The sequence below is a fragment of the Rhinolophus sinicus genome, linkage group LG03 (assembly GCF_036562045.2).
Source record: "Rhinolophus sinicus isolate RSC01 linkage group LG03, ASM3656204v1, whole genome shotgun sequence".
Taxonomy (NCBI): Eukaryota; Metazoa; Chordata; class Mammalia; order Chiroptera; family Rhinolophidae; genus Rhinolophus; species Rhinolophus sinicus.
The window spans coordinates 102,134,275-102,155,707 of NC_133753.1; the positions used below are offsets into that span (position 1 = coordinate 102,134,275).

The 21,433-nt window shown below is 48.3% G+C and overlaps 1 protein-coding gene across 8 annotated transcripts in view; it reads left to right on the plus strand.

Annotated features, from left to right (window-relative positions):
* The window catches only part of HIP1 (huntingtin interacting protein 1), a 142,968-nt gene that overhangs the window by 110,836 nt on the left and 10,699 nt on the right, over positions 1-21,433 (plus strand). For 5 of the 8 annotated variants that reach the window (XM_074328415.1, XM_074328414.1, XM_074328416.1 and 2 more), the window contains exons 7-23: positions 227-288; positions 4,585-4,725; positions 6,943-7,000; positions 9,726-9,801; positions 9,911-10,051; positions 10,339-10,436; positions 10,784-10,856; positions 11,538-11,721; positions 12,248-12,336; positions 12,744-12,860; positions 13,809-13,910; positions 14,166-14,309; positions 14,729-14,864; positions 16,426-16,512; positions 16,708-16,815; positions 16,875-17,032; positions 20,724-20,834. In XM_074328415.1, the coding sequence (XP_074184516.1) occupies positions 227-288; positions 4,585-4,725; positions 6,943-7,000; positions 9,726-9,801; positions 9,911-10,051; positions 10,339-10,436; positions 10,784-10,856; positions 11,538-11,721; positions 12,248-12,336; positions 12,744-12,860; positions 13,809-13,910; positions 14,166-14,309; positions 14,729-14,864; positions 16,426-16,512; positions 16,708-16,815; positions 16,875-17,032; positions 20,724-20,834 (1,885 nt within the window). The remainder of the gene's footprint in view (positions 1-226; positions 289-4,584; positions 4,726-6,942; positions 7,001-9,725; positions 9,802-9,910; positions 10,052-10,338; positions 10,437-10,783; positions 10,857-11,537; positions 11,722-12,247; positions 12,337-12,743; positions 12,861-13,808; positions 13,911-14,165; positions 14,310-14,728; positions 14,865-16,425; positions 16,513-16,707; positions 16,816-16,874; positions 17,033-20,723; positions 20,835-21,433) is intronic. The other 3 variants (XM_019754952.2, XM_019754953.2, XM_019754954.2) reach the window with 1 other exon arrangement.

Sequence of the window (21,433 nt, forward strand, 5' to 3'; positions counted from 1 at the left end):
TTGATCTTCAAATGGCCTCAATACAGACTTAGGTGTGCGCTAAGAATTGGAGCTGGTTGTGTGTGTGTGTGTGTGTGTGTGTGTGTGTGTGTATGTGCACGCTCATCTGTTTGCATGCACGCATGTGTGCACTGGGGGTGGAAGCAGTAACACAGCGCATGGGGGAAGGGACTGTGAAGCACCGGCCTCGGGCTGTGGAGTATAAGCTCTTTCCTCTTGGGTCCAGTTTCCAGCTAACCGTGGAGATGTTCGACTACCTGGAGTGCGAACTTAACCTCTTCCAAACTGGTGAGTCTCTCCCTCCCATCCGGCCCAGGCTGTCATGAGAACTGCCTAATTCCCAGCCTTGTTCCCTGCTTCAACCAGCCAGCCTAGCCCCCCTCTCCCTACAAGCTGTGCAGCACAGGGCCAGGAAAATGGAGACTGTAGGCCACACCCTGTCTGCTCCCTCCATCCCTTGTGCAGGGAGGGGCTGAAGCTCTTGCTCATTTTCAGAGGCCGTGCTATCATACACGAGCAGAAAGACCACGCTCCCCACCTTGCTAGCTTCCCCGCTGAAGGCCAGCCCAAAGACAGGTCCGATCTCTGACAGCTCTCGGACGGTGGCCCCAACACTGGCTGGTCCTCTGGCCCAGCCCTGTCTGCTCCTCAGGCTGCTCCTGGGTGGTACTTGAGCTGAATTTCTGCTCAGGAAGAAGGGCTGCTGTCTGCTGTTTGGTTGGCAGCCGGGCAGAAAGCTGGTCTAGTTGAGTGGCTACCTGAGTCCACATGAGAAGCCCACAAAGTCCTATTTCCCCGGCCGGGGAGTACTTCGGGGCTCCTTCCTGCTGAGAGCTCTGGTGCCTTCAGCTCCTCACATGTCCCTGAAAAGACTCTGAAGGACGGAGCCAGCTCTTTTCTCTCCTGTGTCCTCCCTTCCCCACCCCCCCAGCATGGCGCCCCTTCTTTCCCTGGGGAACGGAGAAGCCAGCTTTCTAAGCTTCCAAGATGTTCCATGACAAGTGTCCAGCTCTGTGACAGTGTGTTCCGCCAATATTCGTGCACAAGCTTGGCGATCTTCTCAGCATTGGGACATGCAGGGCCCACTCGTGGGGCTTTGACTCCCTCATAAAAGACAGAAACTCTCTCACCCTAAATTGCACTTTTTCCAGCATGTTCATCTGTGCAGCAAATACTTAAAACTGGCCTGTTATGTTCCAGTGCTATACCAGGCCTGCGACGGGGATGGCAAATCTCTCAATACTTGGACCAATCAGTTCAGTGCAGGATGTGATCTGAGGAATACCAGAAATAGTGGGAAACTGGTTGTTAGGAGAAATAAGGTGCTCGGTCTACGAGCGACCTATTTGAGCAGAACCTTCTCTAAAAGTCAGTAGAGAAGTAAATGTGAAACAAAATACGGTCCTTGCTTGCTCTAAGGCACTCCCAGTAAAGTAGGAGAAATGGTGTAGAGGCATTATTTTGTTTTGTTTCTAATGCACTGGAAATGTTTACATAAAAGTATACAACAACTACACATTGCTGTGCCCAGCTCTCAGTTATTTAGCTTTGGGCAGGAAGGGCTTGTGTGGATAAGTCAGATTTCATTGACATTCTTCTTTGGATGTGCTTACTCTGAATGCAGGTATGAGCGATAGTCTAGGAATTGTCATCTTTGGGAGAGTCCAGTCTAGGAGTTGCCACTCAGCTGACCCAAGCTCTCCCCAGCAGCTGTGGCCTCCTTCTTGGTGCCTGCCACTGTAACAGTGGTTGGGGAAAACAAGACAAATGTTTCAGCCTTTCGGCTGTCCCCTCCAGCCCCTGACAGACTGTTGGAGACAGCTGAGGTGTGACGACACCCAGCAGGGAGGACGTGAGGAAGCTGGGAGAATGAGTATGTGTATAGGGAAGGCCCCACCGCAGGTGGCCGCTCGCTCCCAGCTCCCATGATGCCTGGCTCTGTTTTTACCTGCGTTGTTCACTTGTATTATTACCACTAGATGCTGAGCTCCTCAGAATCAGGAACCGGGCCCTGCTCATGTCTGTTCTAGCTCAGTGCCTGGTCTATAGCAAGCGCTCAATAACAAAGTTCAAGGATGCTTGCCTTAGATGAGCAGCAGTGAAGGAATAGCAGGTGAACCGATAAAATGGTGTCAACATCCAGCTGAATACACTGGGATTATCTGGGTGAATTAGCTACTTAAGAGTTTTCTAGAGGAGAGTTACCCGTCTTGGCACAAACCCCTCCGTGGTAAATGGCAGAGGCTTTCTTGTCCCTGAAAGAGCCCTGATTTGGAATTAAGAGCCCTCTTTACATGTCTCTCCCACTACCTTCCCTGTCCCCAGTCGCCTACGGTGTGACACAAAAATCACGAGGGCTGGTGTTGGAAGAAGTCCTTCCAGCTTCCGAGTCCCAGTCTGTGACCCTGCAAGGTTCCAAACTGCACCCTCGGAAGGGTGCTACTGGTTTGCCGCTGTGGAAAACATGGCCAGTTACAGTTAACATTTGAGCACTGGCAAGTGTGAGTGGACCCTGGATCAGCAGCGTCAGCACCACTGAGAACTCGTTAGAAAAGCAAATGCTTGGGTCCCATCCCAGATACTGAATCAGAATCATGGGGGGTGGAGCCCAGCAATCCGTGTTTTAACAAGGCCCCAGGTTTGCACTGTCTAATATGGCAGCCACTAGCCACATGGGACCATTTAAATTAATACAATCAAATAAATTAAAAAGTCAGGTCCTCAGTTCACTAGCCATATTTCAGGCACTCCCCAGCCACATGTGGCTAGCATATTGGACAGTGCATAAGGAATACTCCATCATGACTGGACAGTGCTACTCGGTGATTCTGACACATGCGAAGGTTGGAGAACCACTGAGCTAGGAAATACAGCTTTCAACCCTGGCTGCATCGTAGAATCACCTGGGGGCGGCTTTTGAAACCTGCTGCCCCAGTCCTACCCCAAACCAATTAAAGCATAGTGGGGGTCTGGGGGAGTCACAGGCAAACATTAGTAGCTTTTAAATTTCCCCAGGTGATTCTAATCAATCTCAAAGCCAAAGTTAAGAACCACCGCACAATGCTACACACTTTACACAACATTCGCAGTTAATTCTTACAAGGCCCTTATGAGGTATGTGCTATTAAAACCATCTGCATCTTACAGAAAAGCATATGGAGCCACAGAGAGGTTGAGTCACTTGTGCATGGTCACACTGCTCTAGATGTTACTGGAGGCCAAGGGGCATTCCTGGAAAACAGCAGGAAGGGAGATTTTTTGCCAGAGTGGAGCCTAAGGAAGCCCGTAGACTTGGGGATGGCCGCCTGGCAGTGACAGCTGCTTTTAATTTGTGTCAAGAAGAAAGCTGCCTTTTAATTAGAACCATTTGGGACTTTTTTTTCCCCAGCTGCCAGACTGAGTCAGTGAGCAGGGATTAGTGCAGTCAGGGAATGCCGGGCACAGCAGCCCTGGGCTTTCCTCTGGGGCAGTCCCACTCGCTGAGGGACGGCAGGAGAAGTCTTTCCTTGCCAGCCATGTGCGGAATCTCTGGAGGTGGTGGACAGCGGCTGCAGGCAGGAAATCAAATCAGCCCTGGCCAGTGGTGTGCGCTGAGGGTCCACAGCCAAGCATCTAATTGCTTGGTTTCAGAGCAAGAGGCAGGGGGTTAAGGTGGAGGGGGTCTCTGGAACAAGAACTGAGGCAGCAGCTGGCTCCGTGGAGCTCGGGAGAGCGGAGGGCAGTTCTTCTGTTGACCTGCTCCCCCAATGCCCTCCATCAGCTCTTGGTGCTGATGTCATCCCCCCGCAAGCCCCCGGCCTTGGTCCTCACAGGTTGTCCAGTCATCCGCCCGGGGCCCTTGCACATCCCCCACTTCTGCTGTCCCAACAACCCTGGGCAAGCCCCCAAGAAGCCAAGGCTGACTTAGTCCCTTCCTTGTGTCCTGATCAATGTTTGATGTTGACCCCACATGTTAACTACTGCCACCACCAGAATGGATGCTTCTCTAGGTCAGGGTTCCCATCAGATGAGAGGAAAGGCTGGGTTGGCTATCTCAGCAGCCCCTTTCAATCCTGAAATTCTAATTACCCATAAAACTGAGGGCTTCCCTTGAATAAGAGCTCATCTCCCCATTAAATCAAAATCTCTAAAAACTGATGCGTTCAGTCTTTCTGATCAGCCTGGGGTAGAGGCCACGAAGCTTCCTGAAAGACAAGAAGGAAGCGATTCTCCTCATCTGGGCACTCCCCAGGCCGCGAGGAGATCTCCTGGGCTTCCCCAGGGCTGTGCGTGGAGAAGACTTCACCTGTTCATGACACATGTCACATCATGGCTGACAGGAGCACAGACTCCTGGTCCAGCCATTGCTGGCCATGTGGCCATTGCGTTAACTCACCACCTCGCATCAAAACCACTCTTTGACTTTGTGACCACTTTCAATTTCCTTGCCTGTGTAACGGGGAACCTGTAGGAGCAGTTCTGGGTTCATTAAATGAGATGGTGTATGCACGGAATGGTGTGTGTGAGACCCCTGCCTTCTGCCCCTCTGAGAAGGTCACCTATAGTCCCTAGCTCCATGGCCTCTGTCCCCCTTTTATTCCCTAGTGTTCAACTCCCTGGACATGTCCCGCTCTGTGTCAGTGACGACGGCGGGGCAGTGCCGCCTCGCCCCGCTGATCCAGGTCATACTGGACTGCAGTCACCTCTACGATTACACTGTCAAGCTTCTCTTCAAACTCCATTCCTGTGAGTACACCAGCCAGATCTTCTCTGAGCTTGTGGCCAGAAGGAGGATCACAATTTGAGGCTGTCCCTGGAGAAATGCAGCTCCTCAGTGTCCTGGGCTTTCAGCCTCTGTTCCCAAAGGCCCGTCTTGAGAAGAGCAGGGCACAAGCTTTGGTGGCCCTGTGAAGCACCTGGCTTGCCATGGTGGTGTCCCAGGATGCTCCTCTCCCTCCACTTCTAGTTTTACATGTCATGTATCCTAGGAGCCACACAAATGATGACAGACCTGGGCTAGACCCACAGCAGCAAAGGCTGTGGTTTCCAAAGTGTTCATCAACACAGCCTCTCTGTGCAAATGGAATTCTGTGGAGAAATACAAAATATAAAACAGAGCTGCTCAAGTAAACAAAGGGCTGTCCGTTACCTAGCCACAGATTTCTGGGATGCTTTGCAGAGTCTATTTGGGAAATTACTGATCCTGCAAAAGTTCTTACACTTTTCTGTGCTTGTTTAAAACGATGTATGTGGGTTGCATTAGTCAGTCTTGTGGGTTCAGGGTCTGCATTGTTAAATTATATCCCAGATAAAGCTGATGTGGGTGGTGCCTGGACCACACTCCAAGGTGGCCACCATGAAAGATGTACACATGCAAAGGGTGTGGGTGATGGAAAACCAAGAAAAATCAACACACAAATGGATACTATCAAGGTTTTCCTTTAGAATTCTCAGACAAGGGACACTCTGTAACTTTGGCCACTGACAAGGAGGGGATATGATGACTCAGATGGGGCTAGGAGGCAACATCACCTGAATCCAGGAGGGTTTCGTGGAAGAGACGTTCAAATTTGATGTTCAGGCATTCGACGGGCTTTGGAGCAGGTGGGCATACCTGAAGGGAGCAGAGATCGAACTAAATTCCAAGAGAAGAAGGCAGTCGGTTGCTTAGAGGCTCTGAATACAGATGAGCTTGTAATTGTTTCTAAGATGCTAGGGAACCCAGTTCCTCCCTACTCCCTATAAAGTGGTGAGTTACGAGAAGAGGCAGACAATTAAGTATTTGGGTTTAAAGCCCTTTAAAAGCAAAGCAATACACTAGACCCACCCTGATTGCCTCTGTTGCAGATGGTAGTTCAGAGTTCCCATATACCCCAAGCCAGTTTCCCCTATTGCTATCATCTTACATTACTATGATATATTTGTCGCAACTAGTGAACCAATATTAATACATTATTATTAACTGAAGTCCATACTTCATTCAGATTTCCTTAGTTTTTACCTAATGTCCTTTTTCTGCCCCAGGATCTCACGTTACATTCAGTCAGGCTCCTTTCGTTGTAACTGTTTCTTTAACTTATTTTTGATGACCTTGATAGTTTTGAGGAGTCCTGGTCAGGTATCTTATAGAATGTCCTTCAATTTGAGTCTGTCCGATGCTTTTCTCATGACTGGACTGGGGTTAAGGATTCTTGGGAGAAAGATCACTGAGGTAAAGTGCCATTGTCACCTGCTGTACACTTTTGCCATTTTGAATTATCATACCTTATACATGTACTATCTCTATACATTAAATGAATATGTCACCTATTCAAAAATTACTAAGATTTAAATTTAAAAAATAAAAAATAATAATAAAAGGATCTTTGCATTGTGTTCAAGCTGAAATACTCAGAGTCACACAATCTGTGAGGTGAAAGGAACTTAGAGAACCCGCGTGGGAGGAGGCTGGACCTAGGACGCTGCTGCTCGTCCCACATCACAGAGTTAGAAGTGACCAAGTGGCCACTGGACCTAGATCCCCTGAGTTTTGGTCCCATGGTTTTACCTTCTGACAGGCCTCCTCTCGGGCAGGTTCTGTGGATTTCTTCCAGACTGATGTCTGCTCTGGGCCTCACCCAGGGGCCTGCTGTGGTTGTCCTGATACTTGGCCAGGTCACCATTGCTTCTTTGGTGGTCAGGGACACAACTTCCAGTCCACTGTGCCCAGCATGGCTCGCATTCCAGAAGCAAACAGAAGGAAAGATTTGGAGGATAAGCACCCCCAGACTCCCTCCTAGTTCTGTTGGGCCCCCTTGGTTACCAGTCCTGGGGAAGCTCTAGGTCAGAAATGCCCAGTGGCAGGGCTGGCCACAAGCCCCCGATGGATGGTCCCTTCCCTCCGCCCTCCCTCCAGAGCCCAGCTGTAGCTTGCCTGCCTTCTGGCCCTCCTCTTCCCTCTCACTCTTTTCCAATTTCTCCCAGGTCTCCCAGCTGACACCCTGCAAGGCCATCGGGACCGTTTCATGGAGCAGTTCACAAAGTAAGTGGCTTAAGTGATAGAAATGAAGGCCAATCAGAAAGTCCTATAAAATCAATTAATGCAGGCAAGAGCCTTTGCTTTAAAATAATTGAGGAATGAGGGTATCTGCATTTTACAGCAATAAAGTGAAGGAAAATAAGTAGGAGGTGGCAGACCTACGAGTGGCTGGGTATTGGTTCTCTAATCCCATAGAAACACACAGAAGAAGGTGCTCTCATCGATTCATTCATCACCTACTTCACGCCCAGGGCTTTGTCCTCTTCACTTTTTCTTCTCTTTAAGTTCTCATGGTCTTAGACCATGTACATGCTGACAACTCCCAAATATGTATCTCTAGTGGAACCTTACCTCTGAATTCCACTCTCATGTACTCAATTGTCTACTTGACATCTCTACACCAAACCTAAATCTCAAACTGAACTCTAGGTTTTCTTCCAGGAACCTTTTTCTCCCTGGTCTTTTCTATCTCAATAAATACTGCCACCACCGTCCCATTAGGCCAGAGGCCTGGATCTCACCACTGTGCTCGTGCCCCACGTCCAATCCATCCTCAGGTTCAGTTGATACTTTACAAATATTTCTTGGCTCCGGTCATGTCTCCTCCCATCTCTTCAGCTACCACTGCTGTCTGCCCGGACCTCCAATATTGATGGGATACCCTGGCGTTCCACTCCGCTCCACTGTCCTATCCTCACGCAGCAGTTAGAACAACCTTGTAAAAATGTAAATCCCTTGCTCAAAACCTTTCAGTGGCTTCTGGTTACACTGAGAATAAAGGCTAAGCTCTTGTCCGTGGTCAGGGCCCTGCATGACCTGGCCCCTGCCTGTCATCTATGACCTGGTCCCCAGAGCTCGTAGTGTTTCAGCCCCACGGGGTCCTCGTCTAGTTCCTGGAAGCCATGCAGCACGTTCCTCCCTCAGTGCCTTCACGCGCACTGGTCCCTCTCCTGAGGATGCTCTTCTCCCTGCCTGGCCAGCTCCAGGTCATCTTGGTCATCTCACTTCTCTTCCTCAAACACAGTCTCTGGCCACCTTATTTGAATCGGGTCTTCTTCCCCATGTCCTGATCTTCCGACCCCACCCCACCCCCTATTCCCTCACAGCACCCTATTTACTTCCTTCATAGTTCTTAGCACAACTTTATTTTCTTTGGACTGTCCTGTCTGCTGTATTCCTAGGACCTGGTACATAGTGGTCAATTAAGCATATAGTGTTCAATAAATATTTGAGTGAATTAATGAGCTGATAAGCCAGCTATCTAATCTAGAAGAGGAAGAGCTTGTCTGACTGATGGGCAAATTATTCCAGTGCATTTGGGAAAGAAACTTGGTGGCTAAATGAAAAAGTACAGGTCATCTTTCAATTAAGTGTGCCCAAGAAGAGGGTAAAGAATGGAGTGGGAGATAGGAGAACTGGGAGGGCCGAGAAGGGAATCATAGCTTAGCAGGATTTATTTTGACCCTCTTGTTTTTCCTGTTGATTTCTTCATCCTTGACAATAGGGAAAGCATAGCTCCCAAATCCCAAGCTTAGGCTTCTGGTACCTGAGCAGCAATAAGAGGGCAAGGGTTGTACTAACCTCCCGCTTTCCTCGTTCCATTTGAAAAGCTTTGTATGTTTATTCTATAATAAATGACTTATTAAATCCTAGGAGACAGGCCCTGGGGTTGATTTCCTGGAATGTTAAATTCCAGTAGCTTTTGAAAGCAGTAGCGCCTATTACTGTTGGCTCCAGCCCAGAAAGAGGGGGACGTGTGATCTGGTGATTTTATTTCCTTTCATTTTTTTCTAGCTTATAAAAATATCTCCCGTGAGTAGCCACCTCACTTCTCTCCCAACAGGCACAGGGGTTCTCTGAGGCATCGCTGTCCTCTAATTCTGGGAAAGCAGCAATGACATCACAGGGACAGTCTTGATCTTGGGGTTGGAAGGGCTGTCGTGAGACCCCAGGGGTTTAGTTTATGACACTAAGCTGGAGGAAATTCTGTGTTTCAGAGAAAGGATGCTGAGATCCATGACCCTCTTTTATCTCAGAAAACCTGTCTGGTGAGCTTAGCTTTCTTGGCCTTCAATGTTTCAATTCAAAATGGAGACTTGAGGATGAGAAAAAAATTTGTGTCTTCATTCCCATATTCATCCAAGATTAGGACACAGTAGAAATAGTTTTTCTACAATGAATACTTGTTGAATAATTCCTCTATGCCTGGTACTGTGGTAAACCTCCATCATCAAGACCCAATCTCTACCCTCCAGAAGCTTGTTGTCTAATTGGCGATATAACAAATAGCTCTAGGACAAGGGGAATTAATTAAAATGAGATCTACCTTAGTCATTAAATTCCCTTCCCTTTTCCTGTGGTTAGTTGGTTTAGCCTCAGGGAACGTAAATCTATTTTAATGTTACCCTAAGCCAAACATTCCTAGGAAAATACATCTGCCAAGCATTCACATATATTCTCACTGAGTTAGAAATTAGTTTTGGGGTCAGCTACACTTCTGAAGAATTTTGTAGTTTGAATTACTCTTTCCTCACCCCAGATAAGTGAGCACTGGCTATAAATACTCTTTCTCTGTAGCATCATAATTGAATCCCAGCACCATGGAGGCCATCTCCTTGACAGCCTGTGCCTTTGGGCTGGGCAGGTAGGAGGAAAGCTGGCGGTGGCACTGTCCCCTCCCCGGGGCTAGTGAAGGCCCCCAGCCCCTCAGGCCCTTCTCCATTCCTAGGTTGAAAGATCTGTTCTACCGCTCCAGCAACCTTCAGTACTTCAAGCGGCTGATTCAGATCCCTCAGCTACCAGAGGTAAGTGTGCCCGTTCACAGCCTGGGGGCTGTGAGTCCAGGGTGCGCTCTTAGAGGCTGGCAGGACTGGTGAGAGTGACACAGTTTGAGGATGTGTCTTCCCTCTTTAGAACCCACCCAACTTCCTCCGAGCCTCTGCCCTGTCAGAACACATCAGCCCTGTGGTGGTCATCCCAGCCGAGGCCTCGTCTCCTGACAGTGAGCCAGTCTTAGAGAAGGATGACCTCATGGATATGGATGCCTCCCAGCAGGTGAGGACCACTTGGGAGAGAAACTTGGCCCTTCCCGTTACCCCCAAGTGTGGAGGAGAGGACAGGAGACGCTCGAGCCAAGCCTCATTGGTTCTAACCAGGTTTGGCCACCTTCTAACCTAACCTGTAAGCTAGACTGAGCACCCTGCCCCGTGGTCCCTAGGAGGGAACATAAATGGATTTGAGACAAATTAAGAAAGGGTCCGTTCTTGCGTGTCACTCATTTCACCGTCACCCAGAATTCTCTGGATCTCTAACTTTGTTCTAATCCTCTTTGGTCACCACAGAATTTATTTGACAACAAGTTTGATGACATCTTCGGCAGCTCATTCAGCAGTGATCCCTTCAATTTCAACAGTCAAAATGGTGTGAACAAGGACGAGAAGTGAGTCCACGCTGGGTTAATGCAGGTGGAGGAGAAACTAAGCTAAGCCATGATCGGACTCGCCACACCTAACCAGAGGAATTCTTAAGGATGCTTGGGCTTCTTCCATGTTTTGACCCTCAAATACTGGCCCTTTAATCCCAAAGGAAAATCAAATGATGCTGAGATAACTGTGGACCCGTGGTTGTTAGATTAGTATCCGGTAACATTGATGGCCTTAGGGTATAATTTGTGGAATTTCAAAGAACTGTCCCCAGATTAACACCAGCTTTTAACTTCCACCCTGATGTCCTAGCTTGCATTTAAAAGGAAGCACAGTGGAAGCAAACTTGTCCTTCTCTTCCCAGGGATCACTTAATTGATCAATTGTACCGAGAGATCAGTGCGCTGAAGGCACAGCTGGAAAACCTGAAGACTGAGGTAGGAATGGGCTCTGATCTGCTTCTGGGCTTCACCATAACAGGACAGATTTTAATATGAAATTTGCTTCACAGACATCCTTGTTGGACCACATCTTAAGGGGGGTTAGTTAGTAGAAATGCCAAAGCCAGAGGGATCTGGTCTTCCTGTGGTCGTGATCGTAATGCATTCCCATTGTATTTGCTTTGAGAATGTCATTGAAGCCAAGCTCCACTGTCCCTGTGATAATGTCCCTTGGAGATAAGCATGATCACCAACTGGTCATGAAACCGTGGTGAAGACCTATTCCAACATGGCAATAAGAAGGTTTGATTTGTAACTCTGATGGCTGTTTGCAGGGTCTGGTGCTGCAAATACGCCGGCCCCTCAGACTCAGGGCTTTTCACTCACTGCAACAGGCGAACATCGTCTCCTTTCTGATTCCAGCTGGTCCATCACTGTTACCAGGCCTCTCTCACAGGACCAGAATACCCCTGCCGTCCTCCCCAGGTGTTGCTGTTTGGGTGGCTTGTCATGACCAGAAGGCTCCACTCTCATGAGGCCTTGGGAATGGGCTTGTTAGGAAAACCTGGATGTTTATTTGGTCGGTGCTGGAAACATGCTAGGACGTGCTGCCCGACCCAGCACACCTGACCCTTTGCCGTACGGCGATCAGCCGGGTTACCTGAGCCCCTCCCACAGAGCCAACGGGCGGTGCTGCAGCTGAAGGGCCGCATCAACGAGCTGGAGGCCGAGCTGGCCGAGCAGCAGCACCTGCGCCAGCAGGCAGCCGATGACGGTGAGTTCCTGCGGGCAGAGCTGGACGAGCTCAAGAAGAAGCGAGAGGACACGGAGAAGGCACAGCGGAGCCTCACGGAGATAGAACGTGAGAGGCTGGCAAGGGTGGGGTGAGGGTGGGGCTTGGCGCGATCAGGATGGAGGAGGAGGCTGGGTGGCCGAGCCCCAGCCTTGCATCTGTCCAGAGGAGCTGTCAGGAATGCCCCCTCGTGCCACCAGTCAGAGGGCGGCTGGGAGTCCGGCAGGGAGAGCGCCCCTGTGAGGCCCTGCTGAGAACATGGCGATGGGGACTACAGAGGTGCCATGCCTGCCCCGGGGAGTGGATCTCTGAAAGAGCTAGCCCAAGAAATAATTTAACTTACAGCCAAACACACTGCTAAAGTAAATGCCGTGTGTGTCAATGCTCAGGAGGCATGAGTCAGTGTAGTGACCTGAGCCAGGTGAGTTCTTTTTCAAAGAAGACTTCCCCAAGGAGTTTAAGTAGGATTTTTAAGGGAGAAGAGGTGTATGTATTTATGAAGGGAAAAGGGGGTCTTCTAGGGACTCTGGCTTTTTGGAAGGCGGGTGGAGGGTCCCAGCCAGGTGGGCTCCTCACCTGGTCCTTGACCATCCAGGGAAAGCCCAGGCCAATGAGCAGCGGTACAGCAAGCTGAAGGAGAAGTACAGTGAGCTGGTGCAGAACCACGCTGGCCTGCTGCGGAAGGTAGGACTCTCAACCCCCTCTCACCACGCACAGGTCCTGTACCGCATGGGAGGGAGCAGCTCGGGCCTCGTGGCTTCTCCAGGTCCGGTGCCCCCACCAGTCTCTAGTGGGTCACTGCCATCTCTTGGGAACCTCAGCTTTTCAGGCTCCCCTGCCTCCCGTATCTTGAGCTCCACCTTAGATGCCAGGTCCATTTGCATTAGCCCCCATCTTTATTACTTTTAGAAATACTTGAGGGTTGGTATCTGCAGATGACAGCATCCTTCTGGCTTCCCTCTGGGTAGGAAAGTGATTTCTCTGTGCAAACCCTAGGGCACTCGTGGTCAGAATGTTGTCATTTGTTCTAGAAGGAGGATGTCCTTTAAGTCTGAGATAAGCTGCTTCAAGACACTGTTCTTCCCTTACAGAATGCAGAGGTGACCAAGCAGGTGTCTGTGGCCAGACAAGCTCAGGTGGATTTGGAACGAGAGAAAAAAGAACTGGAGGATTCTTTCCAGCGCATAAGTGAGCAAGCCCAGCGGAAGGTGAGTGGGAGGGAGATGTATGCGGGAAATGACGGAGGGGTCCATCTGAGTTGGACGTGGGCCTTGATCGAAAGACCTTGTCGTCTTCACCACAGGCAGCTCTGTGGGTTGGAGCCCTGTGAGGGAGCTACGAGAGGCCATATAGAACAGGACATGGTGACCGATGCACAAGGGGTTAGAAGTGATGAAGGGACCCAAGCTGAGTGAGCTTCATCAGCAAAGGTTTTCCGAGGCGAACCTCGAGGGGAATTTGAAGAAGTGAAAGCACATGGATTTCAGAGAGGACCGAGCGTTTACAAGGACTTGTAGCTGGGGGAACACCCATGAGCTGAGGTGGGGTTGGCAGGCAGGTCAGGTTGGAGTAAGTGATGTCAGGTGGATAAAACTGAATCCCTTCCACTTCGAGTAGTAGCTTTCACACTTGACTGTGACCCAGAATAGAAAACACATCTATCTCATGGAAATAAAAGTTTCATAAAGCAATACTTATCTTTACTATATGAATGCTTTTGGATATTTTTTTCGCTGTTTCATTTTATTTTAAATGTTAGCTGTGAATTTTTACTAATGTGTCACAACTCGCCCTTTGAAAAACACCACTCAGAAAAAAATCAAAGAAGGGGAATTGTTTCCTGATGGTGAGATTCAGCGATGTACCAGGTGTTGGGATGCCTCAATTAAAGTACTACGTTAATGAGTATTATGGGTTTAAGCGTGACAGTCAGGAAATGTCCCTAAAATACCTCCCTTGACATTCATTCCACTTACCCAGAAGAAAAATTCTGGGTGCATTCTGGGTTCTTACCTCCTTCCCTCGCCCCCACTACCCTTTTTTGCTGAAGTAAAATTTGCATACAAAAGAGTACACAAATCTATAGCTCAGGGATTTTTTACGTTTATTCCTTGTAACCACTAGATCAATGTGCTCCTGTTTTTCTTCTCTTTCAGACTCAAGAACAGACAGAAGTACTAGAGAACTTAAAGCAAGAACTTGCCACCAGCAAGCAGGAACTCCAGATTGTCCAAGGCAGCCTGGAAACTTCTGCCCAGGTGAGCAATACCGCCTTTCTTTCTCTTCCTCATTCTTCTCCTCTCTGGCTTCATCTCGCTGTCACCGAGCGTCTGTCACCATCCGGCATATGGCCAACCTGGTCCTACCTTTGATCAGTGTATACTCGGGGAATGAAAGTGGCAGGTTAAGGAGACATCACCTTCTGCTTCTTGTGGGCTGCTGGTGGGTTTGGATTTACGGGAAGAAGATAGTTTAATTCCTCCCAGCAACTCGCTCTTCCCACGCGATTACAGTCAGAAGAAAAATGGGTGAGCCAGATCGCCGCACTGGAGAAGGAGCAGGGCAGCTTGGTGAATGCCATGGCCCGTCGAGAGGAAGAATACTCTGCTCTTCAGGAACAGCTAGAACAGACCCAGCTCAAACTGTCCAGCACACAGGTAAGTAATGGACAGCCGCTCGGGCTGACCAAGTCCAACTGACCTCACAGCCCTGGGCCTCAGTGGTGCATTCATGGTGGCGGGGGGCTGTGAAAGGGGTTTGGGGCCTCTAGCCTGTGAATGTGCTCTGTCCGCACAGCCTCTAACACCAACATGCCTCGTGTCACCTACAGAGCAGATGAGGGAAAGCAAAGCTCTCTCTTTATTGTGTGAAAAAGGGATGCACTCTCTCCCGAAGATTGGAGAATGGGTTGCAGTGGTTCATCCCCATAGCCTCCTGTGCTCAGTGACAAACACCTGTGGACAAAACGACAACTTGAGCTGAGAGGCCCGGAATGCTAGCTGTGTCACAGGTGGATGTTGCTCACTGGCTGCTATGGGGTCTGTGGCAGACTCTCACCTCCCTGGACCATTTCTAGGAATCTATGTGCCAGCTCGCAAAGAACCAACGAAAAAAGCTTCTGGTGGAGTCGAGGACGGCTGCAGAGCAGGTGATACGAGAGGCGCTGAGGCAGCTCGAGGAGCCCACTCTCATCAGCTGTGCCGGCTCAGCAGGTACTCCTCCGGCTCGCAGGTGCCAAGTCCTTACAGGTGGATGCTACCTATTGCCTTAAGTCCCATGTGACACTGCACTCAGGGACTCTCCGCCTGGCTGCGTGTCAGAACCGCCTGGGATGTCTGGGCCCACGCCAGGATCAGTTCAACCGGAAGCTTCTTGGCATAGGGCCTGGGCCGTAGTATTTTCTAAAGCCCCCAGGTGTGATTCCTGCTTTCGTCATGGATCACACTGGTGAAACGCCCCCTGGGAGCAGAGCCTTGATAACAATTCTAAAGGTCAGTCGGAGGAGGAACAGACAGACCTGTGTCTCTAAGGAGAAAAATGTGGTCTGGATCAAGCGTTGGTTGCTCATGAGCTTCAAGGCTAGACAGAGGTATTGCGAAGCACGGAGGGGCAGAAACAATGAAAATCCCCATGGTCACAGGTATAAACAGAGTCCTAAGGTAGAGCAGTGGTCCGAGTCAGAAGCCCTCTGGATGAGAGGAGAGCGCCTTTGTACACAGTAAGTGGGAGAGCATCCAGGCCCAGGGGCTTTGTGAAGTCATGGCCGTAGCCATGAGCAGGCGTCATTATAGCTCATTGTCAAGCAAAGGAGACAGGATGGCAAAGTAATGAGAGGTTCCACTGAAGGATAAGGCAGACGGGAAACAGCTGACAGTTGATTTTTAGTATCAAATATAGAAAAGTCTCCATGTGGTGACGTATACGGCGAGGACTAATTATATCTTATTCAGCAAGGAACCCATCTGTGAGGAAGCACAACAGTTACAAATGAAGGAGCGTGCTGGTACCTAATGTACTGAGGGAAGGCCCGGAAATGGGGCTGCAGTGGGTGGATTCTGAGAAGACGCAATGAGCTGGCTTTTGAAGGAAATGGAGAGGAAGAAAAGTGGGGAGTACTAATAAAAACAGCCGACGTTTACTGAGTACTTGCTGTGTGCCAAGCACTGTCCCAAGTGCTTTCCATGCCTAGGCCCAGCGAGTCCTCACGGTGACGCCAGCGGTGGGCCCATTATTCCTCTGTTTGCAGACGAGGAAGCCGGCACAGATGGCCTGAGATCACAGCCGGTAGAGCCAGGAGCCACACCGAGGCCGTGTGACTAACTCCGCTTTCCACGGACCTGTGCACAGAAGCCCGGCTGTGGGACTGAGTGCTGTGTGCAGAACATGAGCATAGAGTAGCCGAATGGGAGTCAAGGGTCTGGGCTCAAGATTCATGAGAGTCCAACGGCCTTGAAAGGCTTAGCAGGAAAGCCTGGATTTGCTACCATGGGCAGTAATGAGAAATGAGATGCAGAATCTAGGCTGGCAGTGTGGTTGCCCCGGTTCTTGGCTAAGAACCAGATGGGTTCAGAAGCCCAGCTTTTGAAGCTCCAGCAAGAGAATCACATACCAGTGTAACCAGTGCTCTTTCCTCCCTTCCCCCATCTGAGGGCAGCTCCTGCAGGGCTGGGGCCATGCACTAGGTAGGCTCATCCATCGAGTGGCTTAACTAACAGGGGTGAAGCAAGTTGCGACAGCTCTGGCTTTGACTTTGCTTTGTGTTCCCTCTCACAGATCACCTTCTCTCCACGGTTAAGTCCGTTTCCAGCTGCATTGAGCAACTGGAAAAATGCTGGAGCCAGTATCTGGCCTGTCCAGAAGGTAAGAAAAGCAAAGGATAGGGTCTGTCACTAGTGACATCTAGGCAAGGTTCAGAAATGCTTGAATGTAGAAATAATGACGGATTCCTCGGCCCCAAGAAAGGAGTGTGTACAACTCGTAAAGCAGGGCGGGACGAGGTATGAAAATGATAGCCCTCAAGCAGGACTGAGCAGCTTTCCTTTCAACTCCTGGCAGATATCAGTGGGCTTCTGCACTCAGTAACCCTCCTTGCCCACCTGACCAGTGACACCATCTTTCACGGTAGCACCACCTGCCTTAGAGCCCTGCCGGAGCCTGCTGACAGTGAGTACCAGGGGTGAGGGGCCGGTCAGGAAAGCAGGGGAGCAGAGGGCCTTTCAAAGTCTCTTGCCTCGCATCTCCAGCACTGACCGAGGCCTGCAAGCAGTATGGCAAGGAAACCCTCATCTATCTGGCTTTCCTGGAGGAAGAAGGGACCCTTGAGAATGTCAACAGCACAGACATGAGGAACTGCCTCAGCAAGATATCAGCCATCGGCGAGGTATTCGAGTATTGTCATTGGGGAAAGTTATTGTTCTTGGTGTGAGTGCTGGTCATTGCCAGGGATTCAGGGATGTTCTGAGCCAGTTCTTTCTTTAAACTGGATTCTAGAAAGTGAGAGCTGAAAAATCTGACACCCCCCTCCCAAACAACTTTCTCGTTGCATTTAATTCATTGGCTATTAATTGAGAATCTGCTGTGTGGATGGCACTGTGCTAGGCGATGGCAAAGAAGAGTAAACACAGTTTCCCTGTTTTCAAGGATTTTTATGTGGTTGGGCAGGGAACACCTAAAATGGAGATAACAATATATTTATTCATTCAGTGATGATACAGTGAATATGTTCTATATACTGGGAATTATGCTAGGTATAGTTATTATATAGAGAGACAAGACGTGGTCTCTATGGGAAAGAAAAATAAAGCAACCGTTTTTATGCAGTGTGATGAGCACTGTAATGGAGATCTATTTTAAGAGTATAGTACAAGGCAGCACTTATTGATTCCTAACATGTGTGGTGATAAGTTCAGAGAAGAAGGAGACAAGGGCCAGGGTTCAGATTCACATCAACTCTCATTTGAACTCTTAAGACAGCTTTCTGATTTGTTTCTCTGCCTCGGCCTCTTTCCTCTGCTGTCTTCCCAAAACAGAGATCTGATTATGATTCCCTCTTGTTTGATAACAAAAAGCATGTTATGTAACATGACCTACAAGGACCTTCACAATCTGGCCCTTCCTCACCTTTCTGGGCTCCTGTCGCCCACTTCCTTTAGCACTGTAATGTGTCTGTTACCTGTGTATTTCCGCCCGACGAGTCCTCAAAAGTACAGCCCATACCTTCTTCATATTGTATCCCCTGTCCCTGGAGTAATATCTGGCAGGTAGTTAACACCCAGCAAATGTTTAATTAATTGAATATGCACAGAGAGAGAGAAAACAGATAAAAAGATGGATCAGATGGGCAAGAAAGGTTCATACTGGGGAGAAGTAGGCAATATCCTTTATGTCTGGATAAAGGAAGGCTATGGACAATGGTGAATTGCTAACCTCTCTTTCTTTAGGGTGACGTAACCATGGTGCTATCTGGTGTTAGTAAATTGGTGCTGGTGGCCTAGGCAGTATTACCACAACCTGCCTTTTGTTGGAGATAGAACATCCTCCCCAGTATAGTTCAGCACTGAGAACTCAGGATGGTCATGCAAAGCATGTAGGACACCAGGAGGAGAAAAAGTTCATGAAAGCAAAGCCACATGTGATAGAAAGATGATGGGCAAGTTTCCTTCCTGGCAATAGGACTCACTAGATGTTTAGAGACTCTTCCAAGAACCAGACATGGAAAATGCTGAATAAAATTTGGGGGAAAAATTTTTTTTTTAATTAAATCTGAACTAAGGAAATTCTCAGACTCAGAAACCAAAAGGATACCAGAGCCAGTGTTTGTCCATCTCTGGTGGCCTAGAGCTTGGATTTTAATGGGCTACACATACAGAGGAGAAAAAGTAACAAAACCTGGGTCCAAGTAGGAGAAAATATTGGAATGGAGAGCCTTCCTCCCCAAAGCGGAAGACCAAAGGGCCACACCTTGAGTGAATGGGAGAAAAGCCTACTCTACAGGGGCGATCTTGTTTCAAACTTGACAAGTTGAGACAGAAAACACAGCTGCCTAGAGAATTCCTAACCACAAGCTACCTTTCCGTGGATTCAAATTCAAATCTCATACTATCTGTGTGGCCTAAAAACTCCCCAAACAAAATGAAGCTTAAAGTATTCAGGTGGTTAGGGGCCCAGGTATCTGGCAGAAGCACGTCCCAGTTGTCTCTGAAGGAATATAAAGTGGTACCACACTTTTCGAATGTAATCCGTTCGGGAAGACTGTTTGAGTTTTGAAACGTTCGAAAACCGAGAGACAGTTTCCCTATAGAAAGTAATGCAAAATGGATTAATCCGTTCCAGACCTTTAAAATCAACCCCTAAAACTGCAATTTTAGCATGAATTTTACTATCTAATGATACCATAGATCCATAAAAGTTACAGCGTTCGTAAACCAAAATGTTCGTCAGTGGAGACGTTTGAAAACCGAGGTATACTGTACTTTGAATCTAAACCTTAAAGAAGTTTCATAGATAAAGTTCCAAGGGATATAAGTTCACAATAGCTATGCTTGACATGTTAAAGAGCTTTTTAAAAGGCATTAAGAATGTGATCGAAGAATAAGATATTTTCAGAAGTAACAAGATATATTTGAAAAAGAAGCACAGAACTTTTAGAAACGAAAAACATAGTCATTGAAAGTAAAAACTTTAACATATGCAGATTCAACAGTAGATTAAAACAAAGCTAAAGAAAGAATTAGTGAACTGGATGACAGAACTGAAGGAATTACACAGAATACGGCACAGATTCTATATGTTGGAATATAGAGGTTATATGTAGAATGTTTAATCAGAGTTCCAGAAGAAGATAATAGATATACTATTCCCCTCACCTCTGACCCCGCATGTAACATATTATTAGTTCTATGTGTTAAAAAGACTTTTCTTCTACAACTTGGCTTTTTCCAACATTCTGTGTATGAGATTCATCCATGTGGGTACATTCATTTTTGCTGCTCTATTGTGTGAATATTGCTTAATTTTTATATGTATTCTCTTGTTGATGACATTTGGGTTATTTCCAATTGGGGGCTATTATGAATGAATGTGCCACTACGATCATTCTTATACACATTTCCTGATGCACATGTGCAAGAGTTTCTCTCAGGTATATATCTAGGAATCAAATTACTAGGTTATAGGATGGATCTCACACACAGAATGCTGAGTGAAAAAGCAAGTCATCGAAAAATACGTACAGTATGATTCTTTTTAATAAAGACCAAAATGTGAAAATTTAACATTGTTTAAGGATGCAGTCATATGGAGTTTAAAAAAAGATGATGTAAGCATTCTTCTGAATTCTGTGTTCATCTTGGTGTAGGGAGGATGGGAGATGGGATCAGGACACGATACAAAGGAGATTTCGAAGATACGAATAATGTTTCTTAAGCTATTAAGTTGGGTGGTGAATAACATGGGTCATTGTTCTTATTCTTTTAAACCATGTTAGTAAACTATTTTCTATACTTGTATGTATATAACACATATGTTTAGAAACAATCATGGGCCATCAGACCTGAGTTCCAATCCCTGCTGTACCATTTCTTAGCAGTGTAACTCTCAGTGAACTTTGAGCTTTGGCTTCCCCTCTGTACAGCGGGAGTAGTAACTGCCTCATGATTGCTGTGGGAGCAAAGTTAAATAAGAGGCAGGTTGTGTGGTTGGAAGACATTATCTACATTTGAAGAGGTTTTTAAAACACATCCCAAGCAACAGATACAATCAACACTGTGCAACTGTGGGGTTAGGGTCCAAGCAGCCACAACTGAAGGGCTTTGTGGGGTTAAGCAGGGGTGGCCTTCTGGAAGGGTTCTGAGTGAGGGTAGAGAGTAGAGCATGGGTTCCAGAGGTCACAGTGTAGAGAGTGCCAGACAAGGCCTCTGGGGGACGCCCCTCCAGGGCTTACAGAAATGCCTGACGTGGTGGGGCCCGCCTGCCTTCTGCTGTCGCGCGAGGGTTACGTGTCTGCCACAGGAGACTAGAGGTCTGGTCAAAGGGTCAAAGGGTCATTTCAGCCTTTGTGATGCTCTTCTCAGGAGCTCCTGCCCAGAGGCCTGGACATCAAACAGGAGGAGTTAGGGGACCTCGTGGACAAGGAGATGGCTGCCACTTCAGCTGCCATTGAAACTGCTACAGCCAGAATCGAGGTATGGAAATGTCCTCAAGTGATGCTCTAGCAGCTGCCCTTTGGCCACATTTCCTATTGGATGTATCTCAGTCGTTCACGAAGGCCTCCGAGGCCCCTGTAAAAATAAACCAAACCCCGAACTCCCCAGGATCTCTGAGGGCTAGAAAATGAAGTTCTCACCAAGAGAAGGTGAGCAGTTTCCTCTAGGATCACAAATACTCGGGCATCAGGCCATCCTGCATTCAAGGTCCAGACTGACTGACTCCTTACTAAATGCATGACTTCCAATAAGTTATATTAGCCTCGCTAAGCTTCAGGTTCCGTTTTCATCTGGCGGAGATAATAAAAGTCCCTACCTCAGAGGGATGTCGTAGGAGTTAAATGACATAATGCACATCTCTCCCAGTGCCAGGCATTCAGTAAATCAATGGCAATGCTTGCGTCAGGGAAAAGCTGGGTGGGCACCATTGGACAGGTTGCCTGTTGCTCCTTTGGTGGAAAATAGGCAGCCTGTCTTGTTGTGAGGACCTGCCTCTGGACCTGGTAGCAGCCGCCCCTGTTGGCACAGTGCCATAGCTTTCAGCTCTGCACATCAGCCTGGGTGCCAGACTGTCACAG